Source organism: Agelaius phoeniceus, assembly GCF_051311805.1.
Source record: "Agelaius phoeniceus isolate bAgePho1 chromosome W unlocalized genomic scaffold, bAgePho1.hap1 SUPER_W_unloc_1, whole genome shotgun sequence".
NCBI classification, from domain to species: domain Eukaryota; kingdom Metazoa; phylum Chordata; class Aves; order Passeriformes; family Icteridae; genus Agelaius; species Agelaius phoeniceus.
Window position 1 is genome coordinate 8,600,507 of NW_027509866.1, and position 22,489 is coordinate 8,622,995.

A 22,489-nucleotide genomic window follows, 5' to 3' on the forward strand; every position below is an offset into this window, starting at 1 on the left:
GGCTCCTCATCCCAGCCTGGCAGTGCCAGCGAGGAGGGGATGGAGAACACAGAGCCAGGCTCTTCACCGGGGGCCTGGTGGGAGACAAAAGCCAATGGGTGGAAGGGGAGAGAGGGGAGATCAGCCAGGAGAGGAGGAGATGAAATGAGTCAGGCTGGTTTCAGCATTTCCTCAGCACCAAGAGCAGCCTGACCTCCCTTCTCCATCCACCACTGACAGCTTTGCAAATCAGGAATTGTTGGAGCTGTTTTTCCCCCACTCCAGGACGAGCATCCTGATACAAGAACCTAATTGTGTTTATATCTATCACAGAACCACGTTTTGTCTAAAATTAATTTTAGTATGGAAATCCCTTGTGGATGGTGGACTCATCAGATGCTGCTGGGACATTGCACATGGCTCAGGGAAGAGCGTGAGTGTTAATAAATTGTGTCCTGTTCAACTGTGATCTCTAGGCCATGAGGAGAAACTTTCTGTGCCTCTGAGTCTCACCAGTTCCTGACCCCCAAAGGACACAAACCTGATGAGTTGTGCTTCCCACTCCAGTGGTGGCACTTGCACCTCCCTCCATCCCCAGAGCAGAACTTCCTTGTCCCAGAGAGTCCCTGGCAATGCAGGGATGAAGGAAACAGGACAGGCTCTGGGGATCAGGGGCAGGGCAGAGCCAGGGAGAAGAATGACTTTTGCATTGGATGGAGCTGTGCCTTCCCTTGGCTTTGTTGGATGACAAGAAATGAACATCCCTCTGTGTCTCGGGCAGCTCCTTCTGCAAGGAAAGCAGGTGGGAGTTGGAGCCAAGGAGCTGAAAGCTGCAGGTGCAGCCTGGGCTGGAGGGAGCTGAGATTTGCACAAGGCTGCTCTGAGTGCCAGGGCTTGGATGGGGGAAATGGTGGGGTGGGGGTAGGGACAGAGTCTGATTGATTGTCAGCCATGAAGGGTCTTGATTTTCATATCCATTCAAACTGCATGAGGATGTACTTGGATTCAGTGTCAATTGGAGATTGCACATATCATTTAATTAACAGGGAAACAAAAATAAACAGGACCTACAAAATGTTTTCTCGCTGTCTTTTTAAATGTCATGTATTCAGTTTGAATACACTACTGAGATCTACGTAACCACAGAGGATTTGAAAATTAAAATCATATGATTCCCAGAGGCTTGGCTTGTTCAGGTGTTCTGAATGTTCATGAGCCCAGGGACACTGAATTCCTGCACTGAAGAGCTGAAGGCTGAACAAGCCTCTGGAGCAGGGAAATTCAGCAGCAGCCTCCAAGTTGCTGAGGATGTCAGCAGCCCCCAGTGAGGCCATCCCTGCCCAGAGACCGTGGGGGAATGGGCAGACAAGGAGAGCGTCCCTGGGGCTGGGGCAGCACAACTCAGAGGCACCAGCGGCTCCAGCTGGGCAATGGAGTGTGGAATGTGGCTGGGAAAGCACTGCCTGGGCTGGGCCAAGGAGGAAACACAAGCCCTGACTCCCATCCCTAAAATAACTCTCTTGAGGAGACATTTGAAAGGAATTACAATTGTTTGTGTCCTCTGAGTTGGACTCCCTGGAGAAATACCAACAAAGATTCTAGGAGCTGAAAAGAACAAAACAGGCACTACTGGGAGCTTTAGAAAATCAGAGAAACTTTGGCAAATGGTTTATTATGACATTGTAGTGGTTTTAGTTTGTTAATTTAAGATTTTTCTAATCTTGAGATTTCTTAATTAATGTATTGATGAGTTTGTTCAGTTTTAGTGTCGGTTAATTATTTATGTATTTATTTTGTTGTGAGATAGGATTAATGGAAAGGTCAAGGAGGCCTAACATTTTAAAAGGGTATAGATACATTTTTATTAAAAGTAAATTGAAAAAGAAAAAAGTAGTAAGAATTAAATAAACCCTTTAGAACACTTTTTTTCTTTATAACTTTTTCTTTTTACTGACAATGTAAAGTAAGTAAACTTAAAATTTCGAGCTCGTTTACTATTTCAAGAATAGTCTTTTAGTTTACTTTAGGAGAGAAGTTTTTCTTGTTAAGGTTATGGAGATTTTTTAAGAAGAAAAAAAATTTTTTTTTTGTGGTTCTTAATTCTGTCATGGATAACAGTTGTCTGGGGAACTTTGTTCTTGTGAAGTTGTTTTTATTGCTACAAGCTTTTTTACAGCTTGTAGATGGGCCATGTCAACTTATGGGGTATTGCTTCAAAGATGAGTTCTTTAAGGGTAAAAGTTTCTATTTTTTACTTTTAAAATTATTTTTATCTCTGGGAATAGAGATCTTCTCTTGTGGATACTGGATTACTTGGATTTTCTCCCTGCTGTTTAAACTTTTGATGAAATTACAGTTATTTAATTTGTTTATTTTAGTATGGAGGGTTTTTTTTGAAATTAATTGTAATTTTTTTAAAAAGTTTTTTGTGTTATAAAGAAAAAGAGTTTTTTCATTATAGTTTACAAGAGGATTTTAGTTTTAAGCTTAAGGTATTTTTTCTTCTTTTTTATTTGGGATTTAATTTCTCCTTTACTGACTTTTATGGTTTTATATAATTTTTTTATATGGTGGTATTTTGTTTTTTTCTTTTACTCGATGGAGCAATGAAGTATTGAAAGGATTAACACCTGACCTGCCAGTAACTTGTGGTGGAAGTTGTGGTTGGGTTGTGTTAAGATTGGTTTTATGGTTGGTTTTGGGTTTTTCTTTGTGTTTAATTTTAGTTGTGGGGTTATTTTGTACGGGTGGTAGGTTGCAGGGGTTTTTGGTTTGAGTTGTGTTGGGGAGAGGGGACTTGATGGTGAGATTTTAATAGCTGTGGCTGGCTTTGTTCTGGTTGGGGTTTTGTAGCCTCTTTTGTTTTCCTGTTTGGGAGTTGTTGGGGTTTGGTTTGGTCAGAATGGGGCCGATGGGGGGGGGCAGCCTGGTGAGGGGGGAAGGGGCTCAGCCCATGGCAGGGTTGCTTGGTTTGGTTTGGTTTGGTTTGGTTTGGTTTGGTTTGGTTTGGTTGAGATGGGGGCCAGGGCCATGGCCCGCTGCTTCTTTGTTGTCTGGAAACGAAAGAGGAAGTTCCTGGGTTTTTTCATAATTAACATTTGTGTTTCACAGAGGCGTGTTCAGAATCTCAGTGGTTTAACAGATTGTCAGTGACACAAAAAGTTTTACATTACTTTTAAAAATTCTTGTCATGTATTACAACAGATATTCAATCAACAAAAAACACTTCTGAAAGCATTGACTTGGCCCATTCAACTTCACAAACTCTAAGCCTGTTCAATTTAAAGTTAATCAACATTTGCAGGAGCACAGAAACAGAAGAAGAAGATGCAGAAAGAGAAAAACTCAAAAAAGATACAGAGAAGCACACACACAGCTACCAACTCCTGGATTCCAGCAGAGTTCAGATGGAAATTCCAAGAGGATGCAGGGTCAAGATGTGTGCTCACCTTGTGGTCAGCCTTCAATACCCCTTGGTCTCCCTGGGCCCTTCCCCCAGGTGGGGCTTGGGCTCATTTGGTCCCTCAGGAGCTGGGCTGGGGCTGCAGAGGTGGCTGTGGAGCATTGCCTGTGCTGTGCCAGGGACTGGCAGCCACTGCTGGGCTGGGATAGAGGCTCTGGGGGGATTGGGGTTCCAGGGCAGGGCAGTGCTGGGCTTCCAGGGCAGGGCAAGGCTGGACCTGCACCTTCCTCCCCCCACATATGAAATGTTTCCAGCCAACAGTCTCCTCCAATTTGTCACAACAGGCAATATTCGAGGTGGAACCCAAATTCTGGCCATGGGCATCTGGACTAGAAGGACAGTTGTTTTCCATAGAAGAAAAGCACAGAGCCTCAGTGTTTGGAGAGCCTCACTAGACCAAGGCCAGCCAGACTTGTCAGGAATGGAAGATTATGTCTGAGACCAGACTTTGGATATAGGGAATATTAGAGGTGGAACCCCAATCGCAGCCATGGGCATCTGGAGAAGCAGGGCTGTTCTTTTCCATAGGAAGGAAATCACAGAGCCTTCCCCAGTGTTTTTTGAGACCGATGCAAAGTGACCCTTGTAAAACCACTGCAAGACAGACTTGTCCTGGGAATATTCCTATTGGAACAATCGCTGGATATAAGGAAATTTGGAGGTGAAATCCCAGTTCTGGCCACAGGTGCCTGGAGGAGGGGGAGAGTTCTTTTCCATAAGAAGAAAAGCACGGAGCCCCAGTGCTTCAGCAGCAGATGAGAAGAGACCCTCAACATGCCAGGGTCAGCAGGACCAGTCAGGCAGCCCCTGGGAGGCCAAACCAGCCAGACCTGTTCTGTGTTCCCTTGGTTTTGTGGGGCCCTACAGTGCGACAATCGTGCCTTGGATCCATGGGGCCCCGCCGTGCCATAATGGTGGCTTGATCCCATGGGGTCCAGCAGTGTCATGATGGACCCTTGTTTCCATGGGATCCAGCAATGTCACGATGGCCCCTGGGTTCCAGAAGACCCCGCAGTGTCACAATGGTCCCAATGATTCCATGAGGCCTTGCAGTGTCACAATGGACCTTTGGAACCTGGGGGTTTGCAGTGTCACAATGGTCTCCTTTGGGTCTACAGTGTCACAATGGACCATTGATGACAGGAGGCCCCTCTGTGTCACCCTGGAGCTTTGGTTCCATGCAGCCCTGCAATGTCACAAAGGCCTCTTGGTTTCACCAGGCCCCACAGATCACAATGGTCCCCTTGGTTCTTTGGGGGCTCCATGGGTCACAATGGTCTCACTGGTTCCATGAGGCCTCACAGTGTCACAGTGCTTTGCCTATTCCCTTAGGCCTCATAGTGTCACAATGGTCTCTATGATTCAATAGTGCCCCACAGTATAACAATGGTCTCCTTGGTTCCAGGAGGCAGTGAAGGGTCTTAATGATCTCTCCATGGTTCCATGAGGCCCAGCAATGTCACTGTGGTCTCTTTGATTCCATGAGGCCCCACAGCGTCACCATGGTCCCTTGGTCTCACAGGGCCCCACAGTGTCACAATGCTCCCTTGGTTCCATGGGCCCTGTGCTGCTGCATTCCCCCCTCCCCTTCTCAGGCCGCCCTGCCAGATGAGAAATGCTCCTTGGGGCTCGGCCTTGGCCAACAGCCCCTGGGCTCATCTCCTCTGCAGCTCATCACAAACACAGTCTGCTCCAGGCACTGCTGCTGCCCAACCAGCTCCTGCTTTCTGGAGGATCAGCCCTGGGAACTGGTTTTGTTCCCTCAGTGGCACAACATCCCTGTTCTCACCCTGCCAAAGAAAGCTGTTGGTGCCAAGTGCGGCCAGGATGAACCATTGCTGGGACTGAAGCCCCTCTCTTGGGGCCCTGCAAACAGCACTCCAAAAGGGCCCTTGGAGCTCTCCTGGGCCAGCGACTCCCTCTGAGTGGGGCCTCTCCCAGCCGGGAACTCTCCCGTTTGCTGCACTCGGGGATCCCCAACAACGACGGAGCCTGGGCTGATCCCCCCACTCCTCCAGGCTCAACCCTTTGCCTGCTGGGGAGGTGCCAAAGGATCCTCAGGGAGCATTTCCTGCCCTCAGGGGAATTTCTCCCAGGTGCCTTGCACTGACTCTTTGTGTCTGTGTGCACACAGGAGTGCCTGTACTGGGGAAATGTGGCAGAAATGCTGCTCTCTGAGGGGTTTGAGTGCCCTGGATAGCTGAGTCAGTCAGGCCTTGAGGTAAGGTTAAATCACAAGGTCTAAGTAAAGTTAAATGCTGCTAAGAGTTGTTCCTTTCCTAAGGTATTAAGTTCAATTTAATTTATTAGCTAAGTTGAATAGTAAATGTTATTCTTATGTTAAATAGGTAAGTCATATGTTTTGTTTGGTTAATTAGTGTTAAGTGCTGTTCTTGTGCTAAATTGTGAAATTGATGGTATCAGTTAAGGTTAAGGTGTAACTTAAGTCCTGTTAAGTTTGAACTCTGTTCAGCTTTTGGGCCATATTCCTTTTATCCTTGCCCTCACTGTCCTTGTGTCACACACACACAGGGACAGTTCTCAGTTCATTTCTGGTTTGATTGCCTGGATTTTGTTTGGTTTTCTTGTTGCTTTGTTACCTTGGTGTGCCTGAATTGTCCAGTCAGGAGCAGAGTGACTCTTGCCAAGGAACTTTGTGCTGCTGTCCCTTAATATTCAATCTGGTTTTTGCTGTTCCCTTGCTGGGGATTTTTTCAGCGCTCTCAAGGCCTCGTTGGTACCAGGGTGAAGGAGCCCTGGCCCAGGCTCTGGCCCTGGAGGACACAGGGATGCTGCCGGGGGGTCCCTGTCCCCCAGGGCCCTGGCCCCCCGTCCCCGTGTCAGGCTCTGGGGTCGATCTCGTGGAACATCCTCTGGGGGAGGCTGCGGCGCTGGGGGCGGGGGGACCCGGGGGGACAGGGGACCCCGCTGTGCACGAGCAGGGTTGGACTGCTCTGGGGGGAACTGTGAGGGGGGCCGGGGCAGAGTGACCTCCCCAGTGACCTCACACAGCCCCCGTGATGTCACACAGCCAACTATGAGATGTCACCCTATGATGTGATACAGCTGCTCTGTGATGTCACAGAAGTCTCTGTGATGTCATAGCCTGCTCTATGATGTTACACAACCACCCAGTGATGTCACAACCCCCTTCTCTGATGTCACTGAGCTACCCTCTATGCTGGCAAGATCTGCTCTGTGGCCTCACACTATGATGTCACAGACAGCTGTGTGATGTCACAACTCCCTCAGTGATGCCAGAAAACCCTCTCTGTGATGTCATACTGCCACTCTGTAATGTCACAGCACACACTTTGACCTCACAGCCCCCTCAATGATGTCACACAGCCATGCCATGATGTCACAGCCTGCTCTGTGATGTCACAGAATCCCCTCTATGATGCTGTAGCTGCTCAATGACCTCACACAAAGAACTCTGTGATGTCATAGCCCAATCTGTGACCTCACACAGCCCACTCTGTGCTGTCACACAGCCCCTTGCTGACATCACAGATGCTCTGTGCCTCCATGACACAGCCCCAGAGGAGCTGCTGTGACACAGCCCCCTCTGGGACATGCCACAGCCCCTGCCAGTGCTGAGCCCCTGGGAGCTCCGTCTGTGCCCTGCTGGTGTCCCTGAGGGGCCCTGGCAGTACCCCAGCCCTGCTGGGCTGTGCACAGGAGCTGCTCCTGGCCAGAGCTGTCTCTCTGCAGCTCTGCTGCCCTTGCCAGGAGCTGCCTCTGGGCCAGGAGCCCGGCCCAGCTCAGCAGCACAGACACAGCACAAGGGCTTTAATGACCCTCTGGGGCTTTGGTGCTCTTTGTGTCTGCCATGGCCAAAGTGCTGCCCAAGTTGGCTCTGGCAGGGCTGTCTTGCAGCTGCTGCCCATCCCTGTGCCCTGTGCAGCCCAGGCTGTCCTACGGTGTCCCTGCCCTGCGCCTCTGTCCCTGCAGGCTGTCGGCATCCCCTGGCTGCCCCACCTGGCTGGCCCCTTCCTTTGCTGACAGCTCTGCCTCCTGCCTGCCTCTGCCTGCCCACACAAAGCCTTGGGCTGCTCCAGGCTCCTCCTGGGGGACGTGCTGCACCACAGCCCTGCCCTGGCAGGGAAATTCCTTTCTCCTGGTGTCCAGCCTGGACCTCCGCAGGTGCCTTTGGAATTAATTCTTTCTTTCTCTGGCTGTTTTCTACTATGTCAAAAGGATCCACCATCTCTGAAACCACTCTTCAGTCCCTCCCAGGGCTCTCCTCCGATGTCCTCAGTCTCCACCCCACTGAGCACAGAGCTCCTGTGTCCCTATAGAGTGGTCAAGGGCTTGAGGCCAAGAGCACCCGGACAAGAGGGACAGTTCTTTTCTATAGGAAGGAAACCACAGAACCCCAGGGTTTGAAGGCAGATGAGAAGCAGTCACCAGAGGCCAAGGCCAGCGAGACCTGTCTGTCCTTGCAGCTTTTGTCTGAAAGCAGCCTTTGGATATATGGGGAGTTTTGGAATTCCATTTGGAGTTGTGGAATTCCATTTCAGCCACGGGTTCCTGGACTGGAATGACAGTTCTCCATAAGAAGGAAAGGACAGAGCCCCAGTGTTTTAAGGGCTGATTAGAGGCAACCCCAAGGAGGCCAAGGCAGCCAGATCTGTTGTCAGGGAAGAATCCTTGGATAGACAGAATCTGGGAGGCCAAACCCCACTTTTGTCTATTGGGCTTTGGACAAGAAGGACAGTTCTTTTCCATAGGAAGGAAAGTGCAGAACCCCAGTGCTTCAAAGGGAGATGTGAGCTGGCCCTTAGCAAGCCGAGGGAACCTAGATAGTCCTGAAAGCTTTTGTCTGGAGCTCTCCTTGGATTTAAGGAATTCTGGAGGTGAATTCTCAGTTTTGGCCATGGATGCCTGGACTTGAGAGATGTTTTTTCCCATGAGGAGAAAAGCACAGGCCCCCAGTGCTTTGAAGGCAGATGAGAGGTGGCCCCCAAGAGGCCAAGGCCAGCCAGAGCTGTCTGTCCCTCCAGGTGACCAATGGGAATAATCCTTGGATATAATCAAATTTGGAAGAGGAATCCCAATTTCAACCATGAACCCCTGGAGGAGAAGGACAATTCTTTCCCACAGGAAGGAAAGCACAGAACTCCAAGGTTTCAGGGGCTGATGAGAAGCAACCCTCAATATGCCAAGGTCAGCAAGACCAGTCAGGCAGCCCCCAGGAGGCCCAGCCAGCCAGACCTGTTCCATGTTCTTGGATCCTTGGGGCCCTGCAGCATCACAATGGCCCCTTGGTTCCATGAGGCTCTGTAGGATCACAACAGATCTTTGTTTCCATGAGGCCCAGTGATATAACAATGGTCTCCTTGGCTCCACGGTGGCACAATGGCCCCTTGCTTCCATGAGGCCTTGCAGTGTCCATGAGGCCTTGCTTGTTTCCATGGGACTGTGCAATGCCACAATGGCCCCTTGGTTCCATGAGGTCACAGAGTCTCAAAATGGCCCCTTGGTTCTTTTGGGTTCCTGAGGATCACAATGGCCCCTTGGTTCCACCAGGCCTGGATGTGTTACACTGGCCCCTTGCTTCCATGAAACCTTGCAGTGTCACAGTGGCTGCCTTGGTTCTATGAGGCCCTGTGGTGTCACAATGGCCCCTTGGTTCCATGGGGACTCAGAGTGCCAGAATGGTCTCATTGGCTCCATGAAGCCCCTCAGTGTCACAATGGTCTCTTTTGGTTCCACAGTATCACAATGGCACCTTGGTTCCGTGAAGCCCTGAAGTAAAGAATGGCCCCTTGGTTCCATTGGGCTCCTCCCTGCCACACGAGTTCTCAGTTCCACGGAGCCTTGCAGTGTCACAGTGCTCTCCTTGGTTCCATGGTGCCACACAGGGTCACAAGGGCCCCTCAGCTCTACAAGACCCATAGTGTCACAATGGCCCCTTGCTCCCATGAGGCCGTGCCATGTCACAATGGTCTCATTTGTTCCACGAGGCCCTGCAGCTCCACAATGGCCCTTGAAGTGTCACAATAGTCTCAGCAGGTTCCCCGACTGGATCACAATGGCCTCCTTGGTTCCATGATGCCCCATAGTGTAACAATGGTATCCTTGGTTCCACAGTTAAAACAGCCCCATGGTCTCATAGAGCCCCACAGCCCCTTGTGGAGCCCCACAGGGTCACTGTGATCCCCTTGATTCCATGAGGCCCTGCTGTGCTACAATGGCTCCTTGGTTCTATGAGGCCCTGTGGTATCACAATGGCCCCTTGGTTCCAGTGGATCCCTAAGTGTCATATCAGTCTCCTTGGTTCTATGAGACCCCACAGTGTCAAAATGGACATTTTGTTCCATGAGCTTTTGTACTGCCAAAACCAGACAACAACAGTCTCCTTGGTTCCATGGTGTCACACTGGACCTTGGTTCCATGGGTACTCACAATGTCAGAAGGGGCTCCTTGGTTCCATGAGGCCCTGCAGAGCCCCGTGATTCAACGAGGCCTCAAAGTGTCATCATGGCCTCCAGGATGTCATGAGGCCCTGCAGTGTCATAATGGACCTTTGGTTCCATGTGTTCCAGCACTGTTCCACAAATCCTTAGTTCCATGGAGCCCTGTAGTGTCACAATGGACTCCCTCGTGCCACACAGTGTGACAACTGTCCCTTGGCCTGCCAACGCTCCATGGTACCACAATGATTCCTTGCTTCCAAGAGGCCTTGTAGTGTCACAATGGCCCCTTGTTTCAATGAGGCCTTTGGTGTCACCATGGTCTCCATGATTCCATAAGGCCTCGTAGTGTCACAACAGACCATTGCTTTCACTGAGCCCCACAGTGTCACTATGGTCCCCTTGGCTCCACAAGGCCCTGCTGTGTCACAATGGACCTTTGGTTCCACGATGCCCCAGAGTGTCACAATGGTATCCTTGGTTCCTTGGACCCTTCATCCCATGGAGACCCCCAAGGTTCACTGTAGTCCCCTTGATTCCTTGAGGCCGTGCCATTCTATAATGGTCCTTTGATTCCAGTGGGTCCCAAAGTGTCAGAACAGTCTCCATTGTTCCATGAGGCCCCACAAAGTCACTGTCATACCCTTGGTTCCACCGGCCCCACAGTGTAAAAATGAACTCTCGGTTCCATGAGGTTTCTCAATCCCAATGGCCTCCTTGGATCTGCAGTGTCACAGTGGCCCCTTGGCTCCATGTGGCCACGCTGTGTCACAATGGCTCATGATTCCATGAGGCCACAGAGTTTAACAAGGGACCCTTGGTTCCATAAGGCCTTGCTGTGTCACAATGGATTTCTGGTTCCATGAGCTTTCACACAGCCAACAGCATCTCCTTGGTTCTGCAGTGTCACAATGGACCCATGATTCCACAAGGCCTTGATGAGTCAGAATGGCCTCTTGGTTCCAAGAGGTTTCTCAGGGTCACAATGGTGTCCTTGGATCTGCAGTATCACCATGTGGTGTATCACAATTGGTTCAATGTAGCCCCAGTGTGCCAAAATGGATTTTGGTTCCATGGGGTTCTGCAGAGTCCCAATGGACCCTTTGTTCCATGAGTTTACACAGTCTCACAGCTGACTCCTTGTTCTGTGAGGCCTTGCTGTCACCAAGTCTCTGAAATATCAGAATAGGTCTCCTTAACACTAATTTCCTATTTAAGAGGGTATCATTTATTCAGGCTTGAGGTCTAGTGAGGGATATCCCCAGTCTTATGTGGACATGTAATTCTACCAGCGTCACTAAATGTGTATTACAATTTACCCATTACCATAAAATCCACCCCAAGTTCCCAGTTTCAGTCCTTCTTTTTTCTGCCATTACATTCTTGAGCTAGATGTCTTCTTGTCTTCCAACCATCCTTGCTGGGAAAGCAGCCCCTGCATGGCTTGTTCATCTGCTGAAAGTTCACAGGCACAGTAAAAATTGAATGAACCCTTTTGGTATCAGCCCAAGGCTTTGTGTGGGCAGGCAGAGGCAGACAGGAGGCAGAGCTGTCAGCAAAGGAAGGGCCCAGTCAGGTGGGGCAGGCGGGGGATGCCGACAGCCTGCAGGGACAGAGGCGCAGGGCAGGGACACCGTAGGACAGCCTGGGCTGCACAGGGCACAGGGATGGGCAGCAGCTGCAAGACAGCCCTGCCAGAGCCAACTTGGGCAGCACTTTGGCCATGGCAGACACAAAGAGCACCAAAGCCCCAGAGGGTCATTAAAGCCCTTGTGCTGTGTCTGTGCTGCTGAGCTGGGCCGGGCTCCTGGCCCAGAGGCAGCTCCTGGCAAGGGCAGCAGAGCTGCAGAGAGACAGCTCTGGCCAGGAGCAGCTCCTGTGCACAGCCCAGCAGGGCTGGGGCACTGCCAGGGCCCCTCAGGGACACCAGCAGGGCACAGACAGAGCTCCCAGGGGCTCAGCACTGGCAGGGGCTGTGGCATGTCCCAGAGGGGGCTGTGTCACAGCAGCTCCACTGTGGCTGTGTCATGGAGGCACAGAGCAGCTGTGATGTCAGCAAGGGGCTGTGTGTCATCACAGAGTGGGTTGTGTGAGGTCACTGAGCAGCTACAGCATCATAGAGTTAACTCTTTGACACCACCGAGCAGGCTCTGACATTATGGCATGGCTGTATGACATCATAGAGGGGGCTGTGAGGTCAAAGTGTGTGCTGTGACATTACAGAATGGCAGTATGACATCACAGAGAGGGTTTTGTGGCATCAGAGAGGGTTTTGTGACATCACTGAGGGTGTTGTGACATCACACAGCTGACTGTGACATCATAGAGTAGGGTGTGAGGCCATGGAGCAGATCCTGCCATCATAAAAGGTGGCTCTGTGACATCAGAGAGTGGGTTGTGACATCACTGGCTGGCTGTGTAACATCATAGAGCTGGCTGTGACATCACAGAAAACACAGTGACATGATATGGTGACTTTGCGACATCACAGTGTCTTCTGAGACATCACAGTGCAGCTGCATGACATTCCAGGGTGACTTCCAAGAGTTGACTCTGTGACATCACAAGGGTGCTATGTGGCATCCCAAAGTGGGCTGTGAAATCACTGGTGGGTGTGTGACATTGAAAAAGAGATCTGTGGCATCAGAGGGGGCTGTGTGACATCACAGGAGCTGTGTGACATCCGGGGGGCTGTGTGAGGTCACAGAGATGTCAGTGTGACATCACAGGGTTCTGTGTGACATCACAGGGGCTGTGTGAAATCACAGGTTGCTATCTGATATCACAGGAGGCTGTGTGATATCACAGGAGGCTGTGTGACATCACAGGGGCTGTGTGACATCACAGGGGCTGTGTTACATCCCAGGGGCTGTGTGAGGTCACTGGGGAGGTCACTCTGCCCCGGCCCCCCTCACAGTTCCCCCCAGAGCAGTCCAACCCTGCTCGTGCACAGCGGGGTCCCCTGTCCCCCCGGGTCCCCCTGCCCCCGGCGCCGCAGCCTCCCCCAGAGGATGTTCCACGAGATCGACCCCAGAGCCTGACACGGGGACGGGGGGCCGGGGCCCTGGGGGTGGCACAGGGGGACAGGGACCCCCCAGCAGCGTCCCCGTGTCCCCCAGGGCCAGAGCCTGGGCCAGGGCTCCTTCACCCTGGTACCAACGAGGCCTTGAGAGCGCTGAAAAAATCCCCAGCAAGGGATCAGCAAAAACCAGACTTAATATTAAGGGACAGCAGCACAAAGTTCCTTGGCAAGAGTCACTCTGCTCCTGACTGGACACTTCAGGCAAACCAGGGAAGCAAAGCAACAACAAAACCAAATAAAATCCAGGCAATCAAACCTGAAATGAGCCAAGAACCCTCCCTGTGTGTGTGTGTGTGTGTGTGACATAAGGACAAGGAGGGCAAGGATAAAAGGAATACAGCCCAAAATGTTAACAGAGATGAAATTTAAAAGGACTTAAGTGATACCGTCAACTTCACAATTTAGCAAAAGAACAGCACTTAACAGTACTTAACCTAACTTAAAACCAATGACTCAATAATTTAACACAGGAATAACACTTAACAAAACTTAGCTAATAACTTGAATGAAACTTAACAACTTAGCAAAAGAACAACTCTTAGCAGCATTTAACTTAGCTTAGATCTCCTGACTTAACCTTACTTACTGATATCTGGATATCTGAGTGACTCAGCTATCCAAGGCACTCAAACCCCTCAGAGAGCAGCAATACTGCCACATTGCAGGCTGCAGTGTAAGATGGAACCAAATGCATGTTTGCAATCCCCATCTCCATCAACTGCTGTAAACAGGTGGGGCAGTGTTCTTGATCTCTTCCATGACTCAGCCCTGATAACGCCCTCCAGGGGAGATATCTTCTGGGAATGGGCCATTGTGTATCACTGCAGGGCTGATCAAATTCCATCCTCCCATTGTGGGATGCTCCGCCCAGGGGGAGGATCCAAGCATTCCTACCTGCATATAAGGTGAGCCTTGCAACACCAGGAGCAGCTTGCCTACTGGATTCCCAGAGGATAAGAGCTCCAAAACCACCACTGGACCTTCAGAGGAAGACCAGACCCTTCTACAGGATCACTGCTTTGACAGAATCACATTCATCTCTCCAACAGGACTGCAGCCACGCTATGCAGAAAGAAAAGTTGAGAGGTGAAAGCTCAATTAGAACTTAACCTGGCGGTTTCTGTAAAAAGAATAAAACGTTTTTATAAAAAAGTTTATAGCAAAAAGAGGATGAAGGAGAACCTCTACTCTTTTTTATTGATTGCAGTTGAGAATAGAGTAACTGAAGATAAGTAAAAGACTAAGCTACTTAATATCTTGTTGTCAATTTTCAGTATTAGTACAGGTAGTCCTCAGGACAAGTGTTCTCCTGAGCTGGTAGATGGGCACAGGGAGCAGAACAGCCCCCTGGAATCCAGGAGGAAGCAGCTGGGGACCTGCTGAGCCACTCAGATGCTCACAGGTGTCTCTGGGAGCAGATGGGATCCATCCTAGGGGGATGAGGGAGCTGTGGATGAGCTCCCCAAGCTGCTCTCCATCATTTACCATCAGTCCTGGCTCAGCAGGGAGGTCCCAGAGCACTGGAGGTGCCAGTGTGAGCCCATGCCCAGGAAGGGCTGGAAGGAGGAGCTGGGGAACTCCAGGCCTGTCAGCCTGACCTGGGTGCCTGGCAAGGTTATGGAACAGATCACCTTGAGTGCCATCCCAGGGCACCCACAGGATGGCCCGGGGATCAGAGCCAGCCAGCGTGGATTTCAATGTCTGCGCTGATGGTCTGGATGAGGGGATTGAGTTGAGCATCAGCAAATTTTCAGATGACACCAAGCTGGGTGTGAGTGTGGATCTGCTGGAGGGTAGGAGGGCTCTGCACAGGGCCCTGGACAGGCTGGATCCAGGGCCCAAATCCAACAAGGTGAGGTTTAACAAGTCCCAGTGCCAGGTCCTGCACTTTGGCCACAACAACCCCTGCAGCTCTACAGGCTGGGGACAGAGTGGCTGGAGAGCAGCCAGGCAGAAAGGGACCTGCAGGGACTGATGGACAGCAGGCTGGACATGAGGCAGCAGTGTGCCCAGGTGGCCAAGAAGGCCAATGGCTCCTGGCCTGGCTCAGGAATGGTGTGGCCAGCAGGAGCAGGGCAGGGATTCTTCCCCTGTTCTGGGCACTGGTTGGGCAGCACCTTGAGTGCTGTGTCCATTTCTGGGCCCCCCAATTCAGGAAGGACATGGAGGGGCTGGAGCGTGTCCAGAGAAGGGCAACAAGGCTGGGGAGGGGTCTGGAATACAAGTCCTGTGAGGAGTAGCTGAGGGAGCTGCTGGGGTTGTTTATCCTGGAGGAGCAGAGGCCCAGGGGAGACAAGGTGGTATCAGGGCACAGGTTGGATTTGACGATCTCCAAGGTCTTTTCCAACCTTGCTGATTCTGGGATTCTCTGAAACCACCCTGGCAGCAGTTGCAGGATGAGCCCTGGGCCTCCTCTTCAGCAGCTCCAGCAGCCCAGGTCCCTCAGCTTCTCCTGGCAGCCCCAAAGCTCATCCTGTCAGTCCTGCAGAGCCTCTGCAGCTCCTCCTCATTGCCCAGAACAGGGAGCCCCAGAGGCAGACACAGCAGCCCAGATGTGCCCCCTGGCCTGGGGTGCCTCTGGCAAGGGAGCAGCAGCAGGCACTGCAGGAGCCTGCAGACAATTCCTGCAGCACTTGTAGGATGATCCTGCTGCCCAAGGGACGTTCCCATGGGGCCAAGTCAGGAACTGCAATGGGGAGTAGGGCCAGAGAGGAAAGGGCAAACAGGGATGGGCTGTTTGCAGGGGAGGGAACAGGGGTGGGCAAGTGGAAGAAATTTCTACCATGAAGAGTAAAGAAAGCAAAGGTGAAGGAAAGGAAATGCTCAGGGAAGTGTGGGGGTGGCTGCCAGGCAGCCCTGGCTCTGAGCAACAGCGTCTGCAGGAAACTCCCAGCTGATGGGAACAAACTTTCTGGCTGAGTGCAGAGGCCAGGACAAAGCTGAGTGGTTTCCCTGGTGTCCCCCAGGCCTTGCTGGCTCCAGGAGCTGATGGCATTTGTGCTCCCTCAGGTTCATGTCCCCACAGCAACAGCATGGGGGTGCTGGCCCTGCTGTGTGCAATGCAAACAGGGGCTGCTGAGGCAGTGCTGCCGTGTCTGTGCCTGCAAGGATGGGGCACCTGTGTGAGCTGGGGGAGAGGCCAGGGCTGCAGAGGGGGGAGGTTGTTGGCAGCTGCATGAGGACGCTCTGGGACGCTGCCCTGGGCTGTGCAGCGCCCTGGGCATGGATCAGCCCCTGCTCTGCTGCTCCTTCCCGTCTGCCCCAGGGCCCTTGCAGAGCCCCAGCCATGCTGCTTGCCCCCAGCCTGCCCACGGCCAGCCTGGGGCTGCTGACGGGGGTTTCTGTGCTGAGCATTGGCCTGGCCGTGTTCTTGAGAGAGCCTGGGCAAGGAGCCTGGAGCCCCCAGGGCCTGGCCTGAGGCGTCAGCGCTGCCCCAGCAGTGCCCATGGCCTGTCCCTGCTGCAGCCCCGGCACTGCCACCCCCAGGGCTGTGCCCGGCCCCGAGAGCACTCAGGCCCTGCAGCAACACCAGGGCCACCAGGGCAGCGGGGCAGGGCCACGGCAGCAGCACTGGCAACACCAAGTGCTGCTGCTGCTGCTGCTGCTGGGCACAGCTGCTGGGCCAGCACTGATCTGCCCCAGCTCTGCACACAGACATTGCTGCTGCAGCTCCAGAGAAGGCAACAGAAGGGGATCCCTGCAGAAAATTTTGCTGGGAGATCCATTAGTTTCTCTAAAGCCATTGAGAGCACAACCCCTCACTGACACAGTTTTTGGCCACAGGGAAGGTGGAGGAAAACAAAATGAGAAATGGCACAAACAATGACATTTCTTTGTGGAAAATATGAAAATACTAAAAGAAAGGAAAATAACCTCCAAAATTAAATGAACAAGAAGAATCAAATATTACTTTTATTACAAGTGATTCGCAGAAATTGGCCAGCAGTTTAATGTTTCTGAAAGCATACAGTCATCAGTCTCCACCCTGCAGCCTTGAGCTCCTGGTTCCTCAGGCTGTAGATGAGGGGGTTCAGGGCTGGAGGCACCACTGAGTACAGAACTGACAGGGCCAGATCCAGGGATGGGGAGGACATGGAGGGGGGCTTCAGGTGAGCAAAGATAACAGTGCTGAGGAACAGAGAGAGCACGGCCAGGTGAGGGAGGCAGGTGGAAAAGGCTTTGTGCCGTCCCTGCTCAGAGGGGATCCTCAGCACAGCCCTGAAGATCTGCACATAGGAGAAAACAATGAACACAAAACAACCAAAACCTAAACAGCAACTAACAACAATGAGCCCCAGATCTCTGAAGTTGGAGTGTGAGCAGGAGAGCTTAAGGATCTGTGGGATTTCACAGAAGAACTGGCCCAGAGCATTGCCATGGCACAGGGGCAGGGAAAATGTATTGGCTGTGTGCATGAGAGCATTGAGAAAGGCACTGGCCCAGGCAGCTGCTGCCATGTGGGCACAAGCTCTGCTGCCCAGGAGGGTCCCGTAGTGCAGGGGTTTGCAGATGGACACGTAGCGGTCGTAGCACATCACGGTCAGGAGGGAAAACTCTGCTCCAGTAAAGAACAGAACGAAAAAGAGCTGAGAAGCACATCCAGTGTAGGAGATATTGCTGGTGTTCCAGAGGGAATTGTGCATGGCTTTGGGGACAGTGGTGCAGATGGAGCCCAGGTCAGCGAGGGCCAGGTTGAGCAGGAAGAAGAACATGGGCGTGTGCAGGTGGTGGCCGCAGGCTACGGCGCTGATGATGAGGCCGTTGCCCAGGAGGGCAGCCAGGGAGATGCCCAGCAAGAGGCAGAAGTGCAGGAGCTGCAGCTGCCGCGTGTCTGCCAATGCCAGCAGGAGGAAGTGCCTGATGCAGCTGCTGTTGGACATTTGCTGTGCCTTGGCATGGGGACCTGTTCATTGAGAAAGGACAGTGAAGAGTTAGGGGAGATACCTGTAACCAAAATCAAAGCCATTTCCCATACACCCTCTTCTGTAACACACATGGACATGGTTCTTTTTTTTAGAGTTCTAGAGTTTTCTTTTTAAGCTGTCCCCATGTCTCTCCAGGTATTCTAGGATATCAGAAACCCTCAGCATTTCTACTGCCCTCTGGTAGAACAGAGTGAGTTCACTGAGGAAAGATGGTAAGTGAAGACTGTGGGGAGATGGTCCCTCACTTGAGTCTCTCTGGAGTTTTTCTGGGCTTTCACTTTTCACAAATGGAGGATGTTCACACTCCCAAGTTTTCTGTAAAGATCAACAGGTACTGCTTAGAGCAGATGGATCCAGCTCAGCCCAGCTCCACTTTTGTTGCCAAGGACTCATGTTGCTCATTTCACCAACCCAGCAACATTTTCAGTGTCACAACACCTCTGCCTTTCCCCATCAATCTTATAAATCAGAGATGCTCTAGGACAGGTTTGCACCCTGGACTGAAGCTCCCAGCTTGGACTGAAATCTCAGGGAGACTCCCAAGTGTCCTTCTGATGGCATTGGCTGAAGGGAGATGCAGCTCCTTCCCTGGCTGCACTGACAGCATTGCCCAGAGCCAGGCACTGGGGACAGCGTCACCCTGAGCCAGCTGTGCCCCCTGCCAGAGCCCCCAGGGCCGGGCAGCTGCTCCCAGCCCTGTGCTCTGCAGAGGGAACTGGGCCCGGGGCTGCAGAGCTGCCCCACGGCTCTGCTGCAGCTCTGCCTGCACAGGAGGGGCTGCACGCCTTGGAGCCCCGGCCCTGAGGGCAGAGGCTTGGCTGGGGCACAGGAGGGAGGGGGCTTGTTCAGAGGGAGGGGCTGCACTGCAGGGGCTCCTGTGGGCATCTCTAAACTCTCCCTGCCACAGCATTGCTGGGCTTTGTTTTCTCTCATTGCCTGATCTTCTCTCTGCCTCCTGGAGATTTTCCTCCTGCAGGTGTTTCCCTGTGCCTGATCTCTCCCTGCCAGCACTCACAGACCCCAAATCTCTGTGCACTCCCCTTGGCCCTACAGAACCCTGCCTGTTTGCAGGGCACTGGCTGGGGGCAGGTTCTGTTTGCAGCTTGGAGAAAGGACAGCTCAGACTGAGCCTGATGGCTCCAGCAAAGGTGATGCTGCTGCTGTCCATGGGCAGAGTGGCTGAAAGCACATTAGGCATCTCCTGTGAACCTATTGATCACTAAAAATAACAGTTTGGGTGTCTTGGGAACTTTTAAAATTTCATAATTAATAATTCATAAGCAAAATTTACCAGGTCAGATATTACAGGCAATTGTCAAAATTTATAATCATCCTTTAATATTTACCACCACCTCCATACCATTCTTCAATAGTAGGAAACTGAATAAAAAGTCTTAAGAAATTTCTTATATTTTATCAAAGTCCTTGTCTTGGAAATATTCTGTGACTGATCAGAACCCCTCAGCATGTCAGGGCTCCATGAGCATTTCACCTCCCCTGCACCGGAAATACCCAGAGTTGTACTCACAGGCTCTGCAGGCATTGGGATGTTCCAGCTGCAGGAGATGGCTCCAGGAGCTGCAGCTGCATTGTCCTGCAGCCAGAGGTTCCTGTGCCAAGGGCTGGCAGTGATTGTGCCCCAGGCACTTCTCAGCCCCTTCCCAGCCCTGACTGATTGAAGCTCTCTGTGCCTCTGTGCTGTGCCTGGGCTGGCTGCAGGCAGTGCCCCAGCCCTGCTGGGCTGGCACAAGAGCTGCTCATCCAGAGAAATGTGCTTTTGAAGCTCTTCTTGGTCACCAGGAGCTGCCTCTGTGCCAGGAGCCCAGCCCAGCTCAGCAGCACAGACACAGCACAAGGACTTTAATGAGCCTCTGGGCCTTTGTGCTCAGGCCCTGAGCATCAGTCCCTGAGAGGGAGCTGAAGAAACCTCTCCAGAACTCCAAGGCAGAATCCAACTCCAAAGTTTCTTGGACTTTTAATGGGTCCCAGTGAGGGACACGACTGAGCAAGTGTCCCACGGCCCCAGGCAGAGCAGAGAACTGCAGGCAGTGCTGACAGGTGGGGACAAAGAGAAGCCAAGTCTTGGTGCCCTGGGCCACAGCAGGGTCTGTGCCAGCAAGGGCTGGGAGGAGACACCTTGTCCTGAGGCCCTGGGGCCTCCTGGCACAGCCCCAGCCAGGCTGGGCACTGTCAGCCCCTTGTGCTGCCCTCAGCATCCCCCCCTAGCCCACATCCCAGTGGCCTCAAGGATCTGCTGCAAGGAGTCCCTGGGGAGCCTTGCTCAGCCATGGCCCTGGGGGCTCCTTCATGCTCCCTGCAGGGACTGCAGCTTTTTCAAAGGACTTTGGCTTTGGCTTTTGCCTTGGAGTCTCTGAGAGGTTTGTGCAATCCTGGCCTCCAATTATCTGCTGTAATTAGTCCCTGGAGAGGCTTTGTCAGTAACAACACTCAGTGGGGCTCATTAATACTTCAGGGTACTTGAGTTATTTGAAGGTACTTGGTGTTTCCCTTTTGATACAGACTTTGGAAGAGGTTTGTGCAATCATGGCCCCAATTATCTGCTTTAATGAGTCCCTGGAGAGCTTTGTACTGACACTCAGTGGGGCTCATTAATGCCTTGAGATACTCAAGGTTTTTAAGGTACTTTATGGATTTAAGAATACTTTTAGGTACTTTTAACGATTTTCCTTCCCACACTGAGTCTCTGGGAGGTTTTTGTGCCATCCTGGCCTCCAATTCTCTCCTCCAAGGAGTCCATGAGGAGCCTGTGTTGGGTATCTTCCCCCTTTCTATTTTACAACAAAGATGGAACTGAAAGAATTTTGTAAGACTTTCTAAAAGCATCCAAACAAACATGGGACAATTAACAATACAACAACAACCACTAAGAGATTTAATAGTCCTGTTTTAGGTAGACATCATCAAACCCTTTAGTCCCTTGGATTGGAAGAGTTTATTGACCCAGTCTTTGTTTTCCACTTGAAGCTTCTTGAACCCTTCCTTCAGTACCTGAATGCTCTTGTGGATTGACTCGCTGTGGCTGGAGGGGTTCATGCAGCACATGCCCTCAGAGTCTACACAGCCATGCCCATGTGCCCAGAGTAAAAACTCTATCGCTGTTCTGCAAGGTGGCGTGTCTGATGGTCTCTGTGTCTGAGAGCAGCCACTCAATGTGAGGGAGGCAGCATTGGTTTGCTTACTCAACAGGCACCCAGGATGGTCTGATTGCCCTAAAGCTTTAGCTGCAGCCACCCAAGGCAGTCCAAATTGGGGATGCTACCATCCAATACCTGGATTAAAGCTTTCAATGCCATCTCTTTGATATCATCCAATCCTTCTCTGGGGATACCTGCTGCTTGATCATCTGGTCGGCTGTGTTGTCCTTCTCCAGCCAGATGGTTGATTGTCAATTCTGCCCTTGCCTCATTATTAGCATAGTCTGCTATTAATTGATTTAGTAAACACTTCCATCCCCCTTCTCACAGGGTGTATTCTGTTGGTAACAACAATGTGGTCATAATATATTTTAAATCATAGGGGGTTGAGATGTGCTGTAAACATGACCCTCATTAGGCCATTAAAACAAGGTAAGTCCTTCCTGTTGTCTTTATCTGCCCTGCACAGGTCCTTGATTTTCCCGTAAACCAATGGCTGATCCCTGGGATTCTGCCCTCTTCTTTTATAACAAATGGGGGCAACGAGGAGTTTCAAGACTATTTGTCAGTCTCCTTCCTTAACAACTTCTTTCTGTATCCTTTGCCAGGGATCTTCTGGGGTTGAGGGGCGAGGTGGCTCTGGGGAATCCAAACTGTCTTCTGGGGAGGAAGAATAACTTGGAGCAGAAACATTCAGATTAGAAATATTGTGACAGCTGGGCTTAATATCTTTCATCATGGGGTTATGTTGTTGCTGGAGGGTGAGGAAAAGGGCACTGCCATTTTGTCAGGTGTTGGGGAGGAAGGGCCCTGATTTAGGATGGCGGACTTCCAGGGTGGAGCTCTGGAGGCATGGCCCAGGGTGGAGGTGGAATGATTGACAGTGGGGGCGTGACCCACAGTGTTGGGGGTGGAGTCTGGAGGTTCTTTCAGGGCGGAAGAGAAGGTCGTGGTAGCAGGAAGTGGAGGAGCCAAGATGGAGGGAGGATGGTCAGGCTCACGGACATCTGGAAGATTTTTAATGATCCACTTCATGATTGATTTTAATTTGTTCTTTGAAGATATTTGGTCATGATCAGTGAGAATTAACTTAAAGCATCCATATACACACCTTTCTACTTTGGACATCCAGCTGCCCATTTTTCTCTTTCTCTGCCTTACGTGGAACAGCCACTGGAACACCCCAAATCAGTTATGGGATGTGGATGCGTATTGTAAAAACACAGTGGCAAAATGGGCAATAATTGTCCTGCGTTTCCCCAAGCCCACCTGCAATCCTATGCAGGTGAAACTGTCGCTGTCCCTGTGGATCCTGGCCGAGGTCCCTCAAAGCAATGATGAATCTGCCAGCCCAGCACAATCCAAAATCCCGGGGAGCGCTGGCCTATCCATCAGCTAACCACAGCTGACGTGACTGAATGTCAGGGCCCCTGTTCGGGCGCCAAAGGTCGCAATGAGGGTGGCTG

General features: G+C 51.6%; 2 protein-coding genes across 2 annotated transcripts in view; both read right to left on the reverse strand.

The window, feature by feature from the left end:
- Nucleotides 1-22,489, reverse strand: part of LOC143692495 (uncharacterized) — a 59,698-nt gene that overhangs the window by 19,923 nt on the left and 17,286 nt on the right. The window lies entirely within an intron of this gene.
- LOC143692410 (olfactory receptor 14A16-like) lies at nt 16,891-17,823 on the reverse strand. Its single transcript, XM_077172645.1, has one exon. The coding sequence runs from the start codon at nt 17,821-17,823 to the stop codon at nt 16,891-16,893; it is 933 nt and encodes a 310-aa protein (XP_077028760.1).